The sequence below is a fragment of the Phyllostomus hastatus genome, unplaced genomic scaffold (assembly GCF_019186645.2).
Source record: "Phyllostomus hastatus isolate PE091 unplaced genomic scaffold, TTU_PhHast_1.1 phas_scaffold_39, whole genome shotgun sequence".
Classification (NCBI taxonomy): Eukaryota; Metazoa; Chordata; class Mammalia; order Chiroptera; family Phyllostomidae; genus Phyllostomus; species Phyllostomus hastatus.
Genome location: NW_025334028.1, coordinates 30,063,690 through 30,082,920, shown reverse-complemented (window position 1 = coordinate 30,082,920; position 19,231 = coordinate 30,063,690). Strand labels below are relative to the sequence as shown.

Here is a 19,231-nt window from a genome sequence, read left to right as displayed (position 1 = left end):
CTTACATCTCAACCTGAGAAGATGTATTATTCTTGGGGACTTGTTAGGGCAACAATATGTTGTGCTTGTAAATAGTTTATAGTTTCTTTTTCACTTCAGAACTATTTATTTGCTTTTCTCATTATGTACTGTAGTGGATTAAGAGTCCCTAATAAAGTGAACTAAACTAATGATTAGATTGAGAGGAAGCTGTAGACATGCATTCTTCTAATTCTCTAACCAGTGATGAATTTTCACAGTTTTGCCAAATTTCACTTCTCTATTGCATTCTCTAAAATAAAAATCTGCAAAAAAACCTAGGATAATTAGATAAATAGGAATATATTGCAGTTATAAAAATATCACATTACAAATATAAAATTTTACTGTTGTCTCTATTGAAAGTTATTATTTACATGAACATTTGCCATAAACCATTTATTTTTATTTTTATTTAAGGTGATTACATTTCCACAATTAGCAATAAAATCTCTCCATTTCCTACTCAAGCTTTTAAAATTCCTCAACACCATTAAAACTCAACCTGTTCTGTAGTATAAATCATTGGTGATTTTAAGCTTGCATCTTTGTCAGAAATGAAACATAATAACCTTTAATTCTAAAGCAATTCACCTAAGCATCTCAGGGAATAAATTACAAAGACCCTGCCAGCCTCCCACCAGTTTACAGTCATGCCAGCCTCCCATCTCGCACCATGCCTCACTAGAGAATGGCGTGTCTTTCTTCATCACAGCCAACATCCTGGTTTTCAAATCATTCCTGAACTTCAAGAGAGAATCCTGCTGAGTTTATGTAACTTTAATTAGAAGAACCAGAGCCCTGGCAGGTGTGCCTCATGTCTGGGTGTCGTCCTGTAGACCAAGAGGTCTCAGATTCAATTCCCAGCCTGGGTTGCATGTTCTGTCCCCAGTCAGGGTGCATGCAAGAGTCAACCAGTTGAGGTATCTCTCTCACATTGATATTTCTTTCCTTCCATCCCTCCTTTTCCCTCTTTCTACAATCAATAAAAGAAAAAAAGTTAAAAATAAATAAATAAATAGCCAAATACAAGAAGTCCAACGTGAGCAGACATCTTTCCGATGTCTCTGTGGTCTGCGCGCTGGTGCTTCAGGATGGCAGTAAAGACTTGGTTTTGAGAAATTAGCTTAGTTTACTGTCAGTTGTTCTTCTGTTAACTGGACAGAACCTGCCCTGTATAACTTTTAGATCTCATAAATACAGTAATTTAACAAAATCACTTAAACTCAATCTGTCAGATAATTCACTTACCATTAATACTATTTTTTACTAAGCACCTCATTATAAAACAGACTATTGTCCTTAAATTAAAAAAAAAAAGACAAACTAGTTTTGTGTTTAGGTGAAAAATAAATTAATTATGCATGGCACATGTTGGAAAACCTCTGAGAGTTCAAATTTTAAACTCCCTTTTCCCTTTCTAAGGTCTTATGATTCTACTTTCTAGTGAAGATTGCAATATGTAATTGGAAGACAATGATAAAGAAATTATTTCTACTCTATAATTTTCTAACAACTTTTTTTTAATGACTCATCTACCTATAGCAGTGAAGATATAGCTTTCTTATAACCATAAATTTGACTCTAGCTTTAGGTGGATCCCATAAGCATAAAGTAAGTGGTATCTTAATTTATACAGGTATGATGGCATGAAAATCTGGGCCTTGGTTTGTTTCATAAACCTGCCCAAGTTTGTGGTAATTTTGCCTTGATCTTAGAAGTACTGCTTGATTTTCTCCTACTATGATTTCTCTGTAGCTGTAATGACCAGAATTGATTTTATCATAGAGCACAAACTCTAACCATTTATGCACATGCATAAATGTATTGTTTTCTAAGAAATAATGACACCATGTCACTGGAAACTCAAGTGTATGAAGTACAATAGATAATGTTAAGATTATTTTTGACCACAACAATAAAAAAACAAACCTGCAACAACAACCTGAATCAGAAATTGAACAGAGTCGTGGAAAACGAAGGGATTGCGTTAAAGCGATGTTCACAAGTTTACGTGCAGTTGGTCAGCACTTCTCTGTTGGGCCTGAAGTCCCTGATGGAGATCGTTTTCCCCTCTACGATTGCATAAATTGGTTATAGGTCCTTTAGAACATTTAGCACAAGGCTTAAACTAGAAAATATTCCTGGCTGGTGTAGCTCAGTGGATTGAGCTCAGGCTGCGAACCAAAGTGTTGCAGGTTCGATTCCCAGTCAGGGCACATGCCTGGGTTGCAGGCCATAACCCCCAGCAACCGCACATTGATGTTTCTCTCTCTTTCTCTCTATCTCCCTCCCTTCCCTCTCTAAAAAAATAAATAAAATCTTAAAAAAAAAGAAAAGAAAATATTGATACAGAAATGATTCATGGATCAAGTGTTTGGGAGATTTATATTTTCCGAGAATATATTTTGTTATAGTACTCTAGCACTTTACATTAAGAAACTAGATAAATCCCATGTCAGCTTCTCTCTTTAGATGTGGCATGCACGTACACGCCATGAGGTACAGACTAACGGAAGAAAACATGCCACTTACAATTAGATAGCTTGGTTTTCTCTAATCAAAGGAGTCTAGACTAGAGCTCTTATGAATGATGGAGTTTCTCAGGCCACAGTTACACTGACAAACCTCTAGTGTATAATATTTCATACATAATTTTTTTTAATCAGGTGAATTAAAATTTTCACATCTTCTTTTTTAATCCATAGATTTCCTTAAAAAATAAAGTCCTAAAAGTAATGTTTAAAAGAATCTTTATAATATATTGTATTTATTGGAAGATAGATAATATGCTCTCAGACTCTCGCCAATCCCTTATGAGATATCAGTCTCGCCAAAACATATTCAAAAAGTTGATTATTTCAGAATGTATTACTGCACTTTGGCACACGAAATAGGTAACTTTGTCTTTGTTGATTCACTTTCTCAACAGAGGATCACCACCTTGACCGTCACGGTAACTCCCATTGCATGGTTTCTGTGGTTTGGGGCTTCGTACTTGATGCTGAAGCATGCTGTTCCTAATGGTACTAATGTAGCCATTGTTTTCATCTGAGATTTTTGTTTTTCTTAAATTAATAACCTTTTACACTTTTGCCCCAGTGGAATCACTTTGTCTGCTTAGTAAAAAAAAGGTCAAAAAAGTTGTTTTTCTTAAAAGTCTTTGGCCTTATCTTAATTATGTAGCTTTTTTCTTGTGTTCAGGAAATCAAAGCCTCTAGAGGGGAGAGGAGAAATGTGTGTAGAATCGCAGGGAATATTAATAAACTAACTCAACCCAAGACACTGACTGTGAAACATGGCAGCAATTTTACATTGTCTTACAGATCAACCCAAAAGCATCTTCAGTTATTATTGTGGCCTAAATATTTGTTGACATGTATGCATATATAGATAGTTCAGGGAGTTTTTCAGATCCTATAACCAGTGACATTTTTCCTCATTGCAATCAATATTGGGGGATATTTGATTGTGATAGAAATTAGGAATGTGTATAGTGTAGTTATTATTTAAAGCATAAAATTTAAGACATAGACTTGGCTACTTTTTATAACTTTGTCTTTTCTGGATTTAGGGTCCCCCTGGACCACCTGGACCTCAAGGACTACAAGGGCCAAAGGTTATTTTTTATTTTACTAGTTTCCATTGACTACATATGGTACAGAGAATTCTATATTAAGTATTTCTATCTTTGAAAATCAATCTTACAAAATGCTGGAGAAGCTGAGATCAGCAGTATTGCTCAAGGAGGTAAGAATAGAAATTGAGGTTTGGGCTAAAGAAAGAGGAATCAGGAAAAAAGGAAACCTAGGAAGGAATGAAGAGAAATAGGAAAGGCAGTTTAAATTTAGGAGGAGGAAATGGAGAAAGACAGAGAATATTAAACAAGAGGAAAGCAACTTACAGAAATTATAAACACAAATAAACACTAAATGTGGTATCTGAAGGGAGGAAAATATTTAAATAGGGGAGGGTTGAAGGAAAATTTATGCAGACACTAAAAAAGATCCTTCCTTCCAATCCTTTTGTGATAAAAAGAATAAGGAGAACTTTAGTATGTTGCATGTACAATGACAATTTTAAGGAATCACTTTTGAGTCATTTTGTATAACACATACTATTATTACATGTATTCAGACATTCTGTCATTTAAATCTTATCTAATGAAGCATATGAACAACTATGAACAGTAGAAACTTAAAATTACTTGATTATATCTAAATTTGTTGCTGGCGTTAACTTTATCCCTCCACACTAAAGCTGAGTCATGTAATCAGTTAACACATGGCCAGTTACTCTGGCTTTTCAGAACTAAGCTATGTGTGTTGAAATATGACTTTCATCATTGGATTTTTGTGGGTTATTCAGATAGTTTAGAAATCCGTCTTTCATTTGTGCTTCTCAAGGTAGTTTATTTGCTAAGTCTATTATACACGTACAGACACACATGCATCAGCTTTTGTACTCATCGCTTTCAAGATACTTAAGAACAGAGAGCTAGAACATAGAGACAGTTATTTTTCTATTATAAAAAGAAATATAAAGTAAAACATTACTGAGGTTGTTGGCTATGTGAAATCATATTTGAACATAGACCTTAACTTCAAACAGACTTCCTGTATAACAGTGTAAGATAAGGTTTAGGACTTTTAATTTTCTATTTCTCTACCACATTCTGGTCACACGTAATCTCTGTTCCTGGTGAACAAGTCAGCCTGGATTCTCATTCTTTAATATCTTGGTGAGCTGACTAGACAACCTAGAGGGAAACCTGCAGGTTATTTTTCCTCTATGTAGAGTCAGCCAGGTCTGAGTTCCTTGTTTCACCTCCTCACTTGCCTGAGTCTCCAGAAAAAAATTGTCCCCAGTGCTAAATATGCACCTCATTTCCTATGAGCTCCACAACCTCTAGGACTTCTCTATATAGCCCAAACACCTACAGAAACCAGAAAGGTACCCATCCCTTGACCCACAGGGACAAAAAGGGCCACCTGGTCAAGAAGGCTGTATCATTAAAACCTACACACCTCTGTTTTATAATCCAATTGCTGTTCATTTATTAATTCAATTATCCAATAAGTAATTTTTGAGCCTCTATTCTGTGATAAGCACTAACATCTAGTAATGATACTATGGTATAGTGAGGGGTTTCATCCAGGGAATTACAGCCTGAGGAGGGAGATAGATAAGCAAAGACACAATTATTTATAAATAAGTGTAAGTGCTCTGATCAAGATGTGAATGAAGAAGGTTGTCGCAGCCTTGGGAATCAAGGATGACTTTGAGCTGAAACTGAAAGACAGGGAAATTGGCCAAACGAATGTCTAGACAAGTGGGATGGGGGGCGGCACCAAGTCATACTCTCTTACCCAGCCATCCTTCCCAGTGTGCGGTCCCTCTGCCCCACCCCTCATACCTCACACGGCCCTGATCATTGAAAACTTGGGTCAGTGGATGGGGGCCTTTATGTGTTCCATGAGCTCTCCTGGAGGAGGCTGGGATAACTGGGGTGAGATGTGCCTGTGACCACGACTCCACGACGCAGCCTGAGCCAAATGTAAACCCCATTCCAACTCAGGACTCACAGCCTCAGACTGAACAGGGACCTTTCCAATTAGCATTGCTCCTTCCTTAATCAAATAAGGATTGCGTGAATTCTTATACATGAAATAACTCTTCACAAGTTACATTTGATGGATGAAGGATAAGTGAATAACTCACAAATTAGGTTTTTCTTTGAAACAGTCGTGGATCACATTTTGAAGGTAAAAGTTTAGCAAAGCAGTCATTATTGGGCCCCGAGCACTGACAGGTATTCAGACAGAATGAAACTAGGGCTTAGCCAGTTGCATCCAACCTCAGCGGACTTATTTGTGGCAAAATAAACTTAGCTGCTACCACAAAGAGCAGGAAATCTGGAAAAGAAAAGCCCTTTCTTTTGTTTCTTTTTTTTTCATTTCTTTGTCATGCCTTCTAAAACATTGGAAAGCTCAAATTTCATGCTGCAGCCAATAGCTGTTAGAGTTTTTACCAGGAAAAAGAGCTCTAGCCATTTCAAGGTTGTGGTTTATAACATCACCAAACAAACCTTTCTAGAAAAATACAGCCTTGAGTCAGCTCCCTTGGAATTCTGTCTGTGAGGTGGGCCACTCAGCCCTCGAAGGAGCTGTTTTTACAAAGTGTCTACACTGTGGAAACAAAGGATACTGATAATGGTGTCCAAATACATGATTCACTGATATAAAACAATATCTTGCCTTTCAAAGAAGTTGTTTCATATCTTTCCAGCTGAAAGATGACTGACACTTGTTGTTTGAAAAAAATCTCTAGCACATTGTTTAAATTTGTTTTTAATGGAACATCTTCAGTTAACAAAAAATAAATCTATATATTTTGAGTTTGTCAAGAGTTTTAATAAATCACAATATAAATAGGAAATTTGGTGCATTCTTAGCATAGTATAAGAAATTGAATCGATCCAAAAGTAATTTTGTGTGGATTAAGATATTATTTGATTTATTGTAGCCCTCAGTGGAGCTACTCTGAAAGTACCATTCACAGTCATAAGTTTGTGTCTATAGCTCAAACAGTGCCAGCTAAAATATTGTGAATTTAAGGGACTTTGCATTTTATTCTTTCTTAAGATAACTGTCATATTTTAGCTTTTTTTCTCAAGTTGAAAAATAAGAGAAATCATACAGATTTTTTAAGGAGAAAAAATTAACGGAGGCATACAGGTTACTGGAGCACATGGTCAGCCATCCAAGGATTTTTTCATTCAGTTGCCTTTCACCATTTTTTCAGCTTGCATCTCACCTGAGGAAAAAAAATGTAAAGAATTAGATCTTAATGACATATAAGTATTGTTATACATAATACTCAAGAAAATGCTCTTTCACTTAGTTTAGATATGTGTTATGATATAATAGTGTATTCCTGGGTTATGATACATTTGCTGAAAGCCAAATTGTACTGTTTCCAACTAGAAACATTTTTGTATAGTTTAATATGCCACCAATGATAAACGGAAGGAAGTCATCAATTTTTATCTTAACAGGGAGAGCCAGGATCTCCAGGAATCCCAGGAGTTGATGGAGAGCAGGTAATTTTAAAGATACATACTGTCATTTAAAGCATTGTTATTGGTTACTACTTCTATTATATGTTTGAAGCCAAGAAAGGCATGTGTGTTGATATACGATAGCCTTTTTTTTTAACCATCTTTTCTGGAGACTATATTAACTCTAAAAAGCAATTGGTTTTAAATTAGACAGTTTTCTTCACAGAAACATACAAGCTATATTATGCTTTAGTTTTGTCTTTAAACTTTTTATCAATCTACTGGTGATACTTTTGTGAATTTTTAATAGACTTATACAATTTATTGTGTATTTAGTAAAAATAGCCTACTTTGTGCCAGTGAATATAAACGATTCAAGATGAAAATCAGTGACATAGTTTCCACAAAATTAGATATATGTATTTTCTTTTCCCAAGTAATGATTGCACTTAATTTTCTAGACCGTTGGAAAAGACAGAAACAAGTAGGGTTGCTGTAGCTTTGCAGGGATGGCAGTTTCTCTGAGGGTTTCCGCCAACACAGAGGTTGGCAAAGTTTCTCTATAAAGGACTGGGGAGTAAATGTTTCAGGCTTTGCAGGCCACATACAGTTTCTGTTGCATATCCTTTTTTTTTTAACACCCTTTAAAATTTTTTAAAACATTCAGCCTGTACAAAAACAAGCACTGGGCTGGATTTGGCCCATAAGCCAAAAAGAACCTGGCCAGGAGATTGTAGAGAGTATTCAAATTTCAGACTTATATCATAGGGTTAGTTTCAGGCTTTTTGCACTTTTCTCAGCTTCCATAATTTACCAAAGAAATGGCTAAAATCAAGTAGATCAGAAGAAGTCAAGGGGATTTGGGGACAGTGAATACACTCCTCAGGTGATAATATTAAATACATAAATTAAGTTTAAGAGAAGACTTGTTATATTATCAGAGTTACATGTTGAAAGTACTTGATGTCACAGTAAATAAGTGTGGTAGTTAAAAAGAGACTTTAGATGATTTGCTATATCAGTGAGAGATCATGAGAGAATTTTAAAATCTGGCTATATGTATTTCCTTTGCCACTGTTGCTCATTACAAATAACTTGACATACATAAAAACATACTTCATGATCTCTACATGTAAAATAGCTGGAGTTTTTCCTATAGGCTTTATAAGGTTTTCTTCTGCTACTCTGTCCAGAGGGCTAGCTATTCTGCTAATATCACTAGAATCCTAAAAACAACCAGGATCTGATTAGCCAGTAACATTTACTTAGTCATTCAGGCACCTACCCACTCACCTAATGGGTAATTCTGAAGCAGGTGCTATAAAATAGGTATAAGTAACAAGGAAAGAAACATTTCTGTCCATTTCTGGTCTTGGTATAGAAAAGATGAGTAGGTTGTGCAGCCTTCAGAGCCCCTTACTGTAATGGTTATGATTATCTCTGCTGAAGGATGGGCCATCTGGTCATATTGCACTGAGGAATGCAGTTTTGAGGAATGAGGAAATTATACATTTTTCCTCAATGAAAATGCTTAACATAAATTAATTTCAGTATTAGTATCACTAATTCATAGTTGTTAGCATTCAGAATATCCATCTATCAATTTTCTTGTAATAAAAGTATAATAAAAACAACATCCTGGATCACCTCACAGAGATGTGATGAGAACAAAATAGGAACACTGTGGAAAAGTTGAAGTATTTCTGAACATTATTGAGCATCAGTGTGCAGTGAATGACTGGGCCATTGGAAAAGGATGGTGGTTGGAACTTCTCCCTGCATTTAAAGGGGCCACCGGGCATCTAGTGGGAGATGGGAGAAATTTATTTGGACCTTTGTTGTTAAAACACTAGCTTCTGGTTCAAATGTGTATTACACTGTTGAGAATTAAATCTATGCAATTGTTTTCAGGACTGGTGATACAGAATTAGCTTCCAGGTGAAGATATGGAACCAGGGGAAATGATGTCAACACCTAAGTCCATGTTTTTCATACTTACATGGCCTGAACGATAGACTATAATCCCTTTTATTACGCAGGGAACCCATGTTGATTGAATGCAGAAGGCCGCTGCTAGAAATACCTCTGCCTAAAAATGAAAATCAGAATCACCCCCACATAAGGACCCACCTAGTGACAAAACCGATTGGAATTCTGTTTTTTCTAGGAGATAACTATTAAGGGTCAGTATGATTCTTACGTGCAAACTGTATCATTTGTAGGGACTCAAGGGCTCGAAGGGCGACGTGGGCGACTCGGGTGCACCAGGTGAAAAAGGAGGAATCGGACTTCCTGGACTACCGGTATGTTTGTGTTCATGTCAAGGTAAATATAATCAGGAAAGAATTGCATTATTAGTCCTGGTCTCCTTTAATAGTTCATATAATGTTATTATTTTTAAATATTTGAGGTACTGTTGTTTAATTCCTGCAACTGGGGCTCTACAACAAATTTTAAAGCATCTAAATAAATGAAATATACAATAAATCTTTATGTTTCCTGAATTATTTTCACTAGAAGATGGTAAAATAAATGAAGTTCATCACTTTAATTTAATATACATAAGACAATGATAACTTCATTTTTAAATAAGCCATAATTTAAAAGTAAACTAATCAAAAATGTAAAACAATTAAAAAAACAAATTACTCTGGAAATTGTTCTCTTTATGTGTATGATACTATGGGATGGTGTTTTTATGGTTTTCCCTATGATTTTTACAGAGAAATGGGAGGGGAAATGGTAGGAAAATGTAGGGGAAAATGCAGAAAACTTTACTGCCCTCAATTTTTAAAACAGGGAAGTGTATAAATAAACATTAATGATAACAGAGTTAAAAGACTGACCTTTCCCTTTCAAAGTGAGCACCACCATAAAAAATATAACATTTAATATGATATATTCAGCAATGTATAAGTTTAACCCATTGAGCCTAACTTAGTTTATATTGCATTTACTTTCTATTTTATTTCACATATCACCCACAGTCTAGGGGTTTGGGGAAGCTTGCTGTTTCAGGCTAAATGCAGGGGAATAAATCCTTCTTTTACATATCATGTGTACAGTGTAAAAATTTCAAGAGGATGATGGATTTTGGGAGAAAATTCAGCTGTTCCTTACACTTTGGAAATAACTTGACCAGCTCAACTCTCTTACTGATTATTTGTAGGGTGCCAATGGAATGAAAGGAGAGAAAGGAGACTCCGGATTGCCAGGTCCTCAGGGCCCTTCCGTAAGTCTGTGGGGCCAGACTTCCATGGCTCCTGTAAAACTCTGCAATGGGCCTATTATTCATTTAGTTCACTCTATGCCAGATGGCTTATCAACAGTGGAAAGACCATGAACCTCTTGGTTTGTCAAACGGTGGAATAAATACCTGTCAGCCTTGTATACAATAAGAGACAAAATGTTTCAGAGGTCTCAGTTAGAAGCAATTTTTCAGAGCACTGCCTAATCCTGGGGAAGAAAAATCAATGGTTTTCCCACGACACTTGTGGGTAGAGCTTTGTGAATACAGAACATGCGTTCTTTTCTTTTTCTCCAGAGCCCTGTTGTTGCTTAGTGAAATATTGGAGAATTTAATAGTGATTGTGGCATTACAGCATTTCTTGGTAATCAGTTGCTTCCTTTTCTTTTAATGTACTTTTGATTTATTCTGGCTTTTGTAAAACAACTGTATTTTTTTAAAGTTTTTGTTGTTCCCATAAAGGAATTTCTCTGCCTAGAGAATCAAACACATCATTTCTTCCCAGTATCCTTCTTGCTCTGCAGCTAGCTATTAATGGTCTTAACAGAAACCCAGCAAAAGATTCAAGCCAAACTGCCTTATCTAAATGAAGTAACCAAACCCATGTTTATTGTTTGAACACACAGATCATAGGCCCACCAGGCCCTCCAGGTCCCCACGGCCCACCCGGCCCCATGGTAAGTCTCCCTTCTCTCCAGAACGCAATCACTTATTTATGAGCATGCTACCAGAGAAAACATGAGTGCATTCCTCAGAACAGCCTGTTTGTATTTCGTACTACTCTCTGTGGAGTGGATGGGAAATACGAGGTGCTCTGAGATATACTGACTTTACGGTGTTGTCTTTCACTCCCCCAAACATGTCTGTTGGGGAGAGATAGAGCAGCTTTTGTGATAGGGAAGTTGGAGACAGACAGATCTGGCAAGCTCTACCCTGACCTGACAGCGTGAACATCAGAAAATCATTCTAAACACTGCTCTAGGCCATTAGCAGCAAAACAAAATTAATAATTGTAGCCATTAATGAATGCTTCCAACCAACTTTGAAGACTAACATCCTTTAATGAAATGTCCAGTAAGAACACTTATAAAATAATATGATAAAAATTGAAGCTCACTTCCATGAAGCTCCCCATACGTTGCTGGGTCTTTTCCTTTGTACTTTTGTGGTACCTTGATAGACACGGTATGTACTACAGGTGTCCCTCGGCCACCAATGTAGACAATGACCGTGTCCTCGTAGAACTTATGTCCAGTGAGGGAGGCAGCCATTAAACCAGTGTAATTCTCCAAATGTCTAATGACCATTGTGTAAAGAATAGAAGTGGGAGGCAGAGAGCTTCCAGTGCTTTTGACTGGGGCAGGATGGAAACAAGTCCAGCAGCCTCTGAGGTCCCATTCTTGTCTACAGTGCCTCAGTAAACCATGTCTTCAATCCTACCGATTAAATGAGCAGTGGGCCTCACCTTCCCCTGCTGTGCTCTAAGGAAGACCATCATCGGAATGCTCCAAGCCCCAGAGTAGAGCCCCAGACCCTGCCATCAGTTTCTTACTGTTGTTACTATTTCACCCACGGATCAATTATAGTTAACCTTATTTTCTTAACAGCTAAAGAATTTATTAAGAATTAAACAAATGGCATAGTTTTGGATTTTTTATACTCCCTCCATTTTAAGTGAAAAGATTCAATTTAAAAACACTGTATCCTGTTCATATCATAAAGTTAATTCACTTAAAAGAATTTTAAATTATGACTGAAATGAGATAAAAATACTTAATAAATATCAGACATTTCCTAAAAATTTTTATCTACAGCTTATCTAAAAAGAAAATATTATTCCAATGTAGACATATGTAACAAATTTCTAGATATTTGCTAGTTAAAAAATTTTCTTACTCTTGTATGATTTCACTGATGGGTATTTAAATACTCCTCTCTCCAATATTTATTTAAATTACTTGAAAAGTTTAAAGCAATTCACAGTAAATTTTAGTTAATTTAGGTTGGCTAATCAGTCTCTACATTTAGATTTTCCATAAAATTCAGGGGGGAAAGCTCTGATTCATGCATGCATCATGACTTCCTTCCACTGGTAAACATTTGCTACAACAACCTTGAAGAACTCATCTTCGTAAAAATAAATACGCTCTAAATACTAATGCTTACCACTACTGCATTAGAATCCTCTTCTCAGTGCGAAATGAGTGAGGAGGTGGGGTTCCGGGCTTGACTACCATCTCTGCATTTTGTTCTACCTCCGCGTCCTCAGCGTCTGGGTCTAGAACAGTCAGTAATGGAAAAGTTCCCCTCTTCACTGGTGTTTAAAGTCTGGGGCTTTTCTTTGGCAAATTTCTGTCTTGTAAGTCCTATCTGTATTCCATATAAATTCATAACGTATCTCACATTTTCCACCTAGATTTTTTAATGGGGATTTGAGAAATAGGAGCAGTGTGGATTTAAGTACAATACTTTTTTTTTCTATTTTTTTCCTTTCATATAGCCCCTTCAGACTCCTCCCTCCCTCTCACAGATATTTATCAGAAAGCATTGCTGTTAATAAACTCCCTATGACAGAGCAATCCAGAAACTGGAAAGAACTTCTACTAGGTGTTAACATCCACTGGCCTGCCTCTAACTACAGCTCAAACAAAAGGACTCTGATTTTACAGCTCTTTTGTTACTTTGTGTAATCACTTCTGCTGGAAAACAGTGAATCAGTTCTTAATTAAAAGCTGTGTTTTTCATTTTCAGGGACCCCACGGACTTCCTGGACCAAAGGTAATCCAACAAATCCCTTGGTTGCTGGATTTCTGTTTCCTTGTTAATCATGGAGCAGCATGACGGAAGCATGTCTGTCCTGTCTTATTTACTTGTCAAGAATGTTGATGATCTTTAAGCCTTTAAGTATCCAGATGTTTAGCTCTCACAACACAGAATGACTTAGAACAAATTTAAGCGATATCACCTGGAGAGGAATTATTCCTCATTTTGCCTTTTTTTCCTTGTCACTGCGTGAATTTCTTAAATCACTAATCATAATACACTCAAAACTAACCATTTAGAAGTAAATCTGATGAGATTCTCAGACCAGTCTGGATGCTTTCTTATCCATTACACATTTAGATGTTACTGATACTTCTTGCTTATCATATAGTAGCAGTACCTCATCAAAATGCTTTGACTGTCCAGCACCCTAATTCTGTACCTTCCTGGAGGTTACTGGCCTAGAAGGGAGCAAGGAGAATCAGGTGCGCTATACTGAGGAGATCACATCTCATGCTTTGAGACATACACATACACTCTGGATTAACAAGAGAGCAATGGAGAGTAGCCCCTCCTCTTTAGCATTAGCACAGCTTGTATTGTGAAGGTGGTCTCACCTGTTCTCTGTCTTCATGTGAACCAGGAGGACATCTTGGAGGATTAAAGTGAGCCCTGGAAGACAGTCTCCTTCTTCCAGGGAACATGTGTGATGATACCTCATCTCAGTTTTGTCCCTGACAGGCTGTGTCACCTTGGGCAGGTTAAGTACCCTGTCTGATCCTTTTTACTCAACTAGGTAACTTACCACATAGGGTTGTGATAATTTAGCAGCAAAATATCTGGTGCAGTTGTTGATAAGCACCCGATAAATGTCAGTTGTTTTGTTTTCTTGTGATTTGATGCTTTGTTCCGAACAGAAAAATTTAGCTAGTCCACAAGGTTGTTTGAGAGAAGGTTCAAGTTCTCTTGAAAGCTCCTCAGTAGTGAGTTGGTACATTTCAATGGTGAGGGGTGAGAGAGTACATACATGCAGTGTTGGTCCTAGGTATCAGAAGGGCAGCCCACCCTCTCCTCTGGAGGCTCCCTCGGGCTCACTCAGCTCTAGGGACGCAGAGTTATGGGTCTGACTCCAGAAATCCAAGTTTTCCCTTGGTCAGACAGGTGACTCACCCAAGTGTGGGAGGAGTCCATGCCTCTTTATTCTTTGTAGAATACCTCACCCTCTGGTAAGGCCAGTGAGTAACAGTGTCTCAGAATCATGGGTTACACTTTGGGGTAAGAGCATTTTTCTGTGGACCAGAAGAGAGAGCCTATCTACCTGTCGGCTTTGTGGTCTCAGTAGCCATCTAACCCCTCTGGGCCTCTTTTCCCACTCTTGGCTTCTCCTTGGATGTTAAGGCACCCCAAAGAGCAGCCCAGTCATAAAAACTCAGGCTAAAGCCATCAAGACCATGTTTTTAATTCCATGAGTGATTCAGTATCCCATTAACATTAAATTAATAAATTCCCAAGATTTTTTTGATATCTAAAATGCAATGATTTTTTTTTGCCTGCACTTAACTTTAATTGTACTTAAATCATAGACATCAGAGAATTTTTATAAAGTTTCAAAGACCCCATAGGCTATCTATGCTGGTTCCTTGATTGTACAGATGATGAACTATAGGCCCAGGAAATTTAGGTTATTTATCCTAAATTACACTGCTAATTAAATGACAGATATAGGACAGGAATTTAGGTCCCACATTGAAATTTGGTCTTTTTGCCACTGAATTAGATTGTTTATACATTCAGCTTCTCAATTAATGACTATTCCTATCAATGCGTGATTCCTCACCAAAGAATTTCACAGCCTTCCAAGGCTTTCCTGCCTATCCATCATCTCACGACCACTTGCTGAGAGACCACACACGTACAAAAGCCATGCATCTCAAGTTTAGACCAGTTAACTGAAGTTGACTATTGAGCCTTGGCCTTGACCTCGCATTAACTCTAGCTCTGTGACATCCCCAGGATCGAGCTTTACCAACCCGAGCACTTTTGGATTTCCCACAGCGGCAAGCACTGTGACCATCCTATCTTTAGAACCCAAAATTCAACTAGGTTGTGCCCACATGTGCCCATTACTTTGTGACCCCTCTAGAAGTTCAAATGTATACCATGGTTCTAAGGACCAGCTGTTTCCCAGAATTTCCTGATCAGAAGAATCACCAGGAAGCTTATTGTAAATCCACATTTCCTGTGCTACTAGGGTCCAGGTAGGGCCTTGGACTCCATGTTTACCCAGCACCCCACAGATTCCATCATCAGACAGATGGGGAAATACCAGCCTCCGGCCAGGTAGACCCAATCTCTCCCCACTCCCACCTGACCCAGAAAGACTCTATAGGGCTTTGAGACCTAAGTCATCTTTCTTTCAAGTCTCTCAACATTTTCTTGATAAATTTAATGTCTGTGCTTAAAAGTTGAAATGTGAAGCAATCAGAACTCTAGTTCTCACATGCTGCTGCTGATAGAAAATAGGTGCACTGTATTTTTAGATTTTTTTTAAAGAAAAGAGTCAACAAAATTTATCACTTCCCCTGGCTTTCGTCCTGTCACCCTAAGCTGAATGCAAACCTTCTTTATTCTAACATTGGGCAGACGAAATCACTACATGTAAGTTCTGTGATCTTCCTATTCTCTTCTGGGATTGGCTATTTGCTGTCTCCTCTATTGATTAATCCATGTAGGGACCTGACTTGGCAATGTCGGTGAATGAGGACTCACTAATGGCATTACTTCAAACATCAGCAGCTATATTTTTAGCTCATTCCCCTGGGCAAAATGCTTAAAGGCTTAAAATGTCTGTATATAACACTGTCCTGCATATTCCAGTTTTCCATTGCAGCAGAGTAGGTTTTTTATTGCTGAATCCCCTTCAGCATCCTCCCCTGTGATTGTCTTTGATTTGCTTGGTCAGAACAATCTGTCGTAGCCCCCATTTCCTTAGTACACAACTGAAAAATTCAGGACCTCAGTTATACGCATATATATTTTGATAGTAAAAAGCACACTTACTAGGCAGTTTGGTTTCCTAGAATATTATTTGTCAATTTCAGCTTGTTAACTTTTTAGTGTTTTAAAAATTAACACTGAACTGATACAAGACAAATCTAGCCTGACTCAGCTGTTTCCTAAAACTGGAATCTGCAACCATTTCAGAGACTGGCTCTCTTCTCTCACAGTTGAAACGCCCGTGATAGCAACCAAAATTGGCATTTGCTTTTGCATTTAGGGTGAACCAGGGTTAAATGGTGTTAAAGGATTGAAGGGTGAACCAGGTCAAAAGGGTGACAGAGGACCCCTTGGTCTTCCAGTAAGTAAAGACAATTTTCCATTTCAGTGCACATCTCAGACTTTCCTTCCTACCTTAAGTAACAACTCTGGTTTACTCAGCAACTACCTTATAGTTGAGATTTCTGTAACTGGAGAACGCCTTGAGCTAGTGCAGAGCTCAGCCCAGGTTTGCCTTCTGACGCCTGCTCCCTGTCAGAGGAAGACCCCATAGCACACAAAGCCGTAAGTGTTCTGTCCTTCAGTTGCACACATGCCAGCCTTCCTCTGGGAAAGCTGGCAGTTCTTCTCGCATCAGTCTCCTCTTTAAAAATACATTGTGCTGATAATTTCCCCAAACATTTTCATAATTTAGTGCGTTTTAAATTATTCTTCAATTCTCTTTTTCTCCTTCAATATGCAAAATGTAGTCCTTTGTTGGTGGCAGGTACGCAGTTGGCCCTTGTCGATGGCCTGAGGTCGGTGCTGCAGCTCCTCACATTAATCAGTCACGCTTGTGGTCTGAATGTTGTGTGTTGTTTGTTTTGGACATGCTCTCCTATGAGATTATTGCAGCACTCGTGGGGAGGACAAAAGTGCCGGTCTTCTTTCCACGACAACTAAAAAGAGATTTTTTTAAAAATGTGTATCGAATACGAGGTTTTTGTTTCAAGCTTTTACTACGATGTTTATTCAGTAAATGCTGGTAAAAGCCAATAAAAACATTATAGATCACATTATTAAAATATGACATAAAATTGGTAGCAGGAAATAGTTTACACACATTTTACATATAAAAAATTGATGGCCGCTTATTTTATTAAGATACTGTATCTTGAGCATTCTAGTTGATAACCAGTGCCTTATATAAACCAGGCATGTGAAAGATGCTCAATAGATATTCATTTATGGAATAAGTGATATAAGCCTTGTGTTAGAGCACAGGTCCAATCACACCAATTAGATCAATGGACATCAGGCATCAAAGCTCTATAACATATGTAAGTTATTAAATCACATTCCAGGTAAATATATTATCGGTACAAAAATTTTGCCATCTCCTTACTGGTTTTTAAATGTTGTAATAGTGATGACTCTAAAAAAAAAGTACCAAAAGGCAAAAGAAAATTTGGCCTTTTTCATTTAAGCCCTTAATCTGATTTTTTAAAAGTTTGCCCTAATTTCAAATTTAGGGATGTAATAAGTTTCATACAACATTTAGCAGAGAACTCTACATGTGCTAGCATTAAACAAACAGCAACACACTGTTAAAAAAATTTTAATCATTGCTAACTAAAGATGTATTTTGCAGTTATAGTCTGACTCAGAGTTATAAAGAAGGAATTATAAAATGGGATCGAAAATTACTCAAAATATATGTGGTGCAGCATCATTGGTAGAGTTTCCAGCTGGAATAGATGCTTTCCCTTCATTTTGTATTATTGAGTACATCTCAAGCACAAAGTGGGAAAATAGTTCTGCAACCTTGCCAAGAGAATTTATAGGGCAAGTGCATTATCTTTCCTAAATACTCCTTGATTACTAGATAATCGATATTTTTAAATGACTATAAGTAAATATTTGAGTTTCAATATGCAACTCATTGTTACATTGAGTTTCAGTGTAACTTAATATTTGAGGTACAAGGAGTAATTGTGCTTATTCTTGAAATAAGCATGGACAATGTCACCTTTCAATCACGCCCTGGGCACAGCCTCCAGCCCGGGGCGCGGAGAAGCGTGCATTACTGAGCACAGCATTGGTGTTTAAAGCGCTTCCCTTCACACTTCGATGCAATGTTTATTTGAAGTGAACTGAGGAACAGTTTTGTTTGAAGTAGTTATTTTTTATTTGGACTCATGAACTATTTCTGGCTTTTTTCTTGTTCCTGGAAGTCCCTCTAGTGGTGGCTAATGTGAACACAGTTAAGGACAAACCAGAAAACATTGACCATTGTTCATGTAAAATCCAGGCTCATTTGGCAGGTTCAAGTTCTGCATTTGTTATTCATAAATGCTATTTTAACAAGCAAAACTAGAGCTCTTTTCCTCTCCTCTGAAATGATAACCTTGATTGATTATTATAATGATCCCTTTCTTAGGAGATTGGCCATTATTTTTCCTTCAGAACTTAAAAAAAATATTGTGAATAGTACAGTCTTTAGAAAATGAATTTCATATGTATGTCAGCAGCCTGTGACAGTTACTGATTACCTACTTTAAAGTCCACTCTATAAATCTCATTAACTTGATTTCTAAATAAGAATTTGTCAAATGGAATTGTCATTAAAATGCCATTGTCTGTGGGGGTGTTTATTGTCCTGTGTTTTGTTTTTTTTTTAACTAACAATTTGTAGCAATGTGATATTCATCCCAGAGCCCTGTGACTGGGTATTATGTTGTTTGAAGTTTTACACTTGTTCATTGGTACCTCATACTAATCTCTGTTCTTGTCATTCGTGTTACACCCACCAACCCTGCTACCAACCAAATCACACAGGGAGCATCTGGCTTAGACGGAAAGCCAGGAGCCCGGGTGAGTCAGTGCCTCGTCTTGCTCCAGCGCGTTCGTGGCTATGAATTCTGTGCTTCAGGACAGACCCTTTTCACTCACGTGCTCTCATTAAAAGATGAGGGTGCAGGGTGCCTAGGACTGGGGTGAAACTCGAAGGTGGACAAGGATAGAGGCAGGAAAGGGAAGGTGAACAGGGCCTGGGCTGCAGCTCTGTTAGTCGCACAGCCTTGCCTACAGAGCACGGAATTCAGGTTTGGACTGCTTGCTGGGGGACAAGAACGTCCACTCTAACTGCCATCACTGTCTTAGATCCT

General features: G+C 37.6%; 1 protein-coding gene across 1 annotated transcript in view; it reads left to right on the top strand.

The window, feature by feature from the left end:
• COL25A1 (collagen type XXV alpha 1 chain) overlaps positions 1–19,231 on the top strand; it is a 486,724-nt gene that overhangs the window by 444,160 nt on the left and 23,333 nt on the right. Inside the window, exons 24-31 of the mRNA XM_045820431.1 lie at positions 2,951–2,974; positions 3,593–3,637; positions 7,076–7,120; positions 9,301–9,381; positions 10,248–10,310; positions 10,952–11,002; positions 13,077–13,103; positions 18,903–18,938. Coding sequence (XP_045676387.1) covers positions 2,951–2,974; positions 3,593–3,637; positions 7,076–7,120; positions 9,301–9,381; positions 10,248–10,310; positions 10,952–11,002; positions 13,077–13,103; positions 18,903–18,938 — 372 coding nt within the window. The remainder of the gene's footprint in view (positions 1–2,950; positions 2,975–3,592; positions 3,638–7,075; positions 7,121–9,300; positions 9,382–10,247; positions 10,311–10,951; positions 11,003–13,076; positions 13,104–18,902; positions 18,939–19,231) is intronic.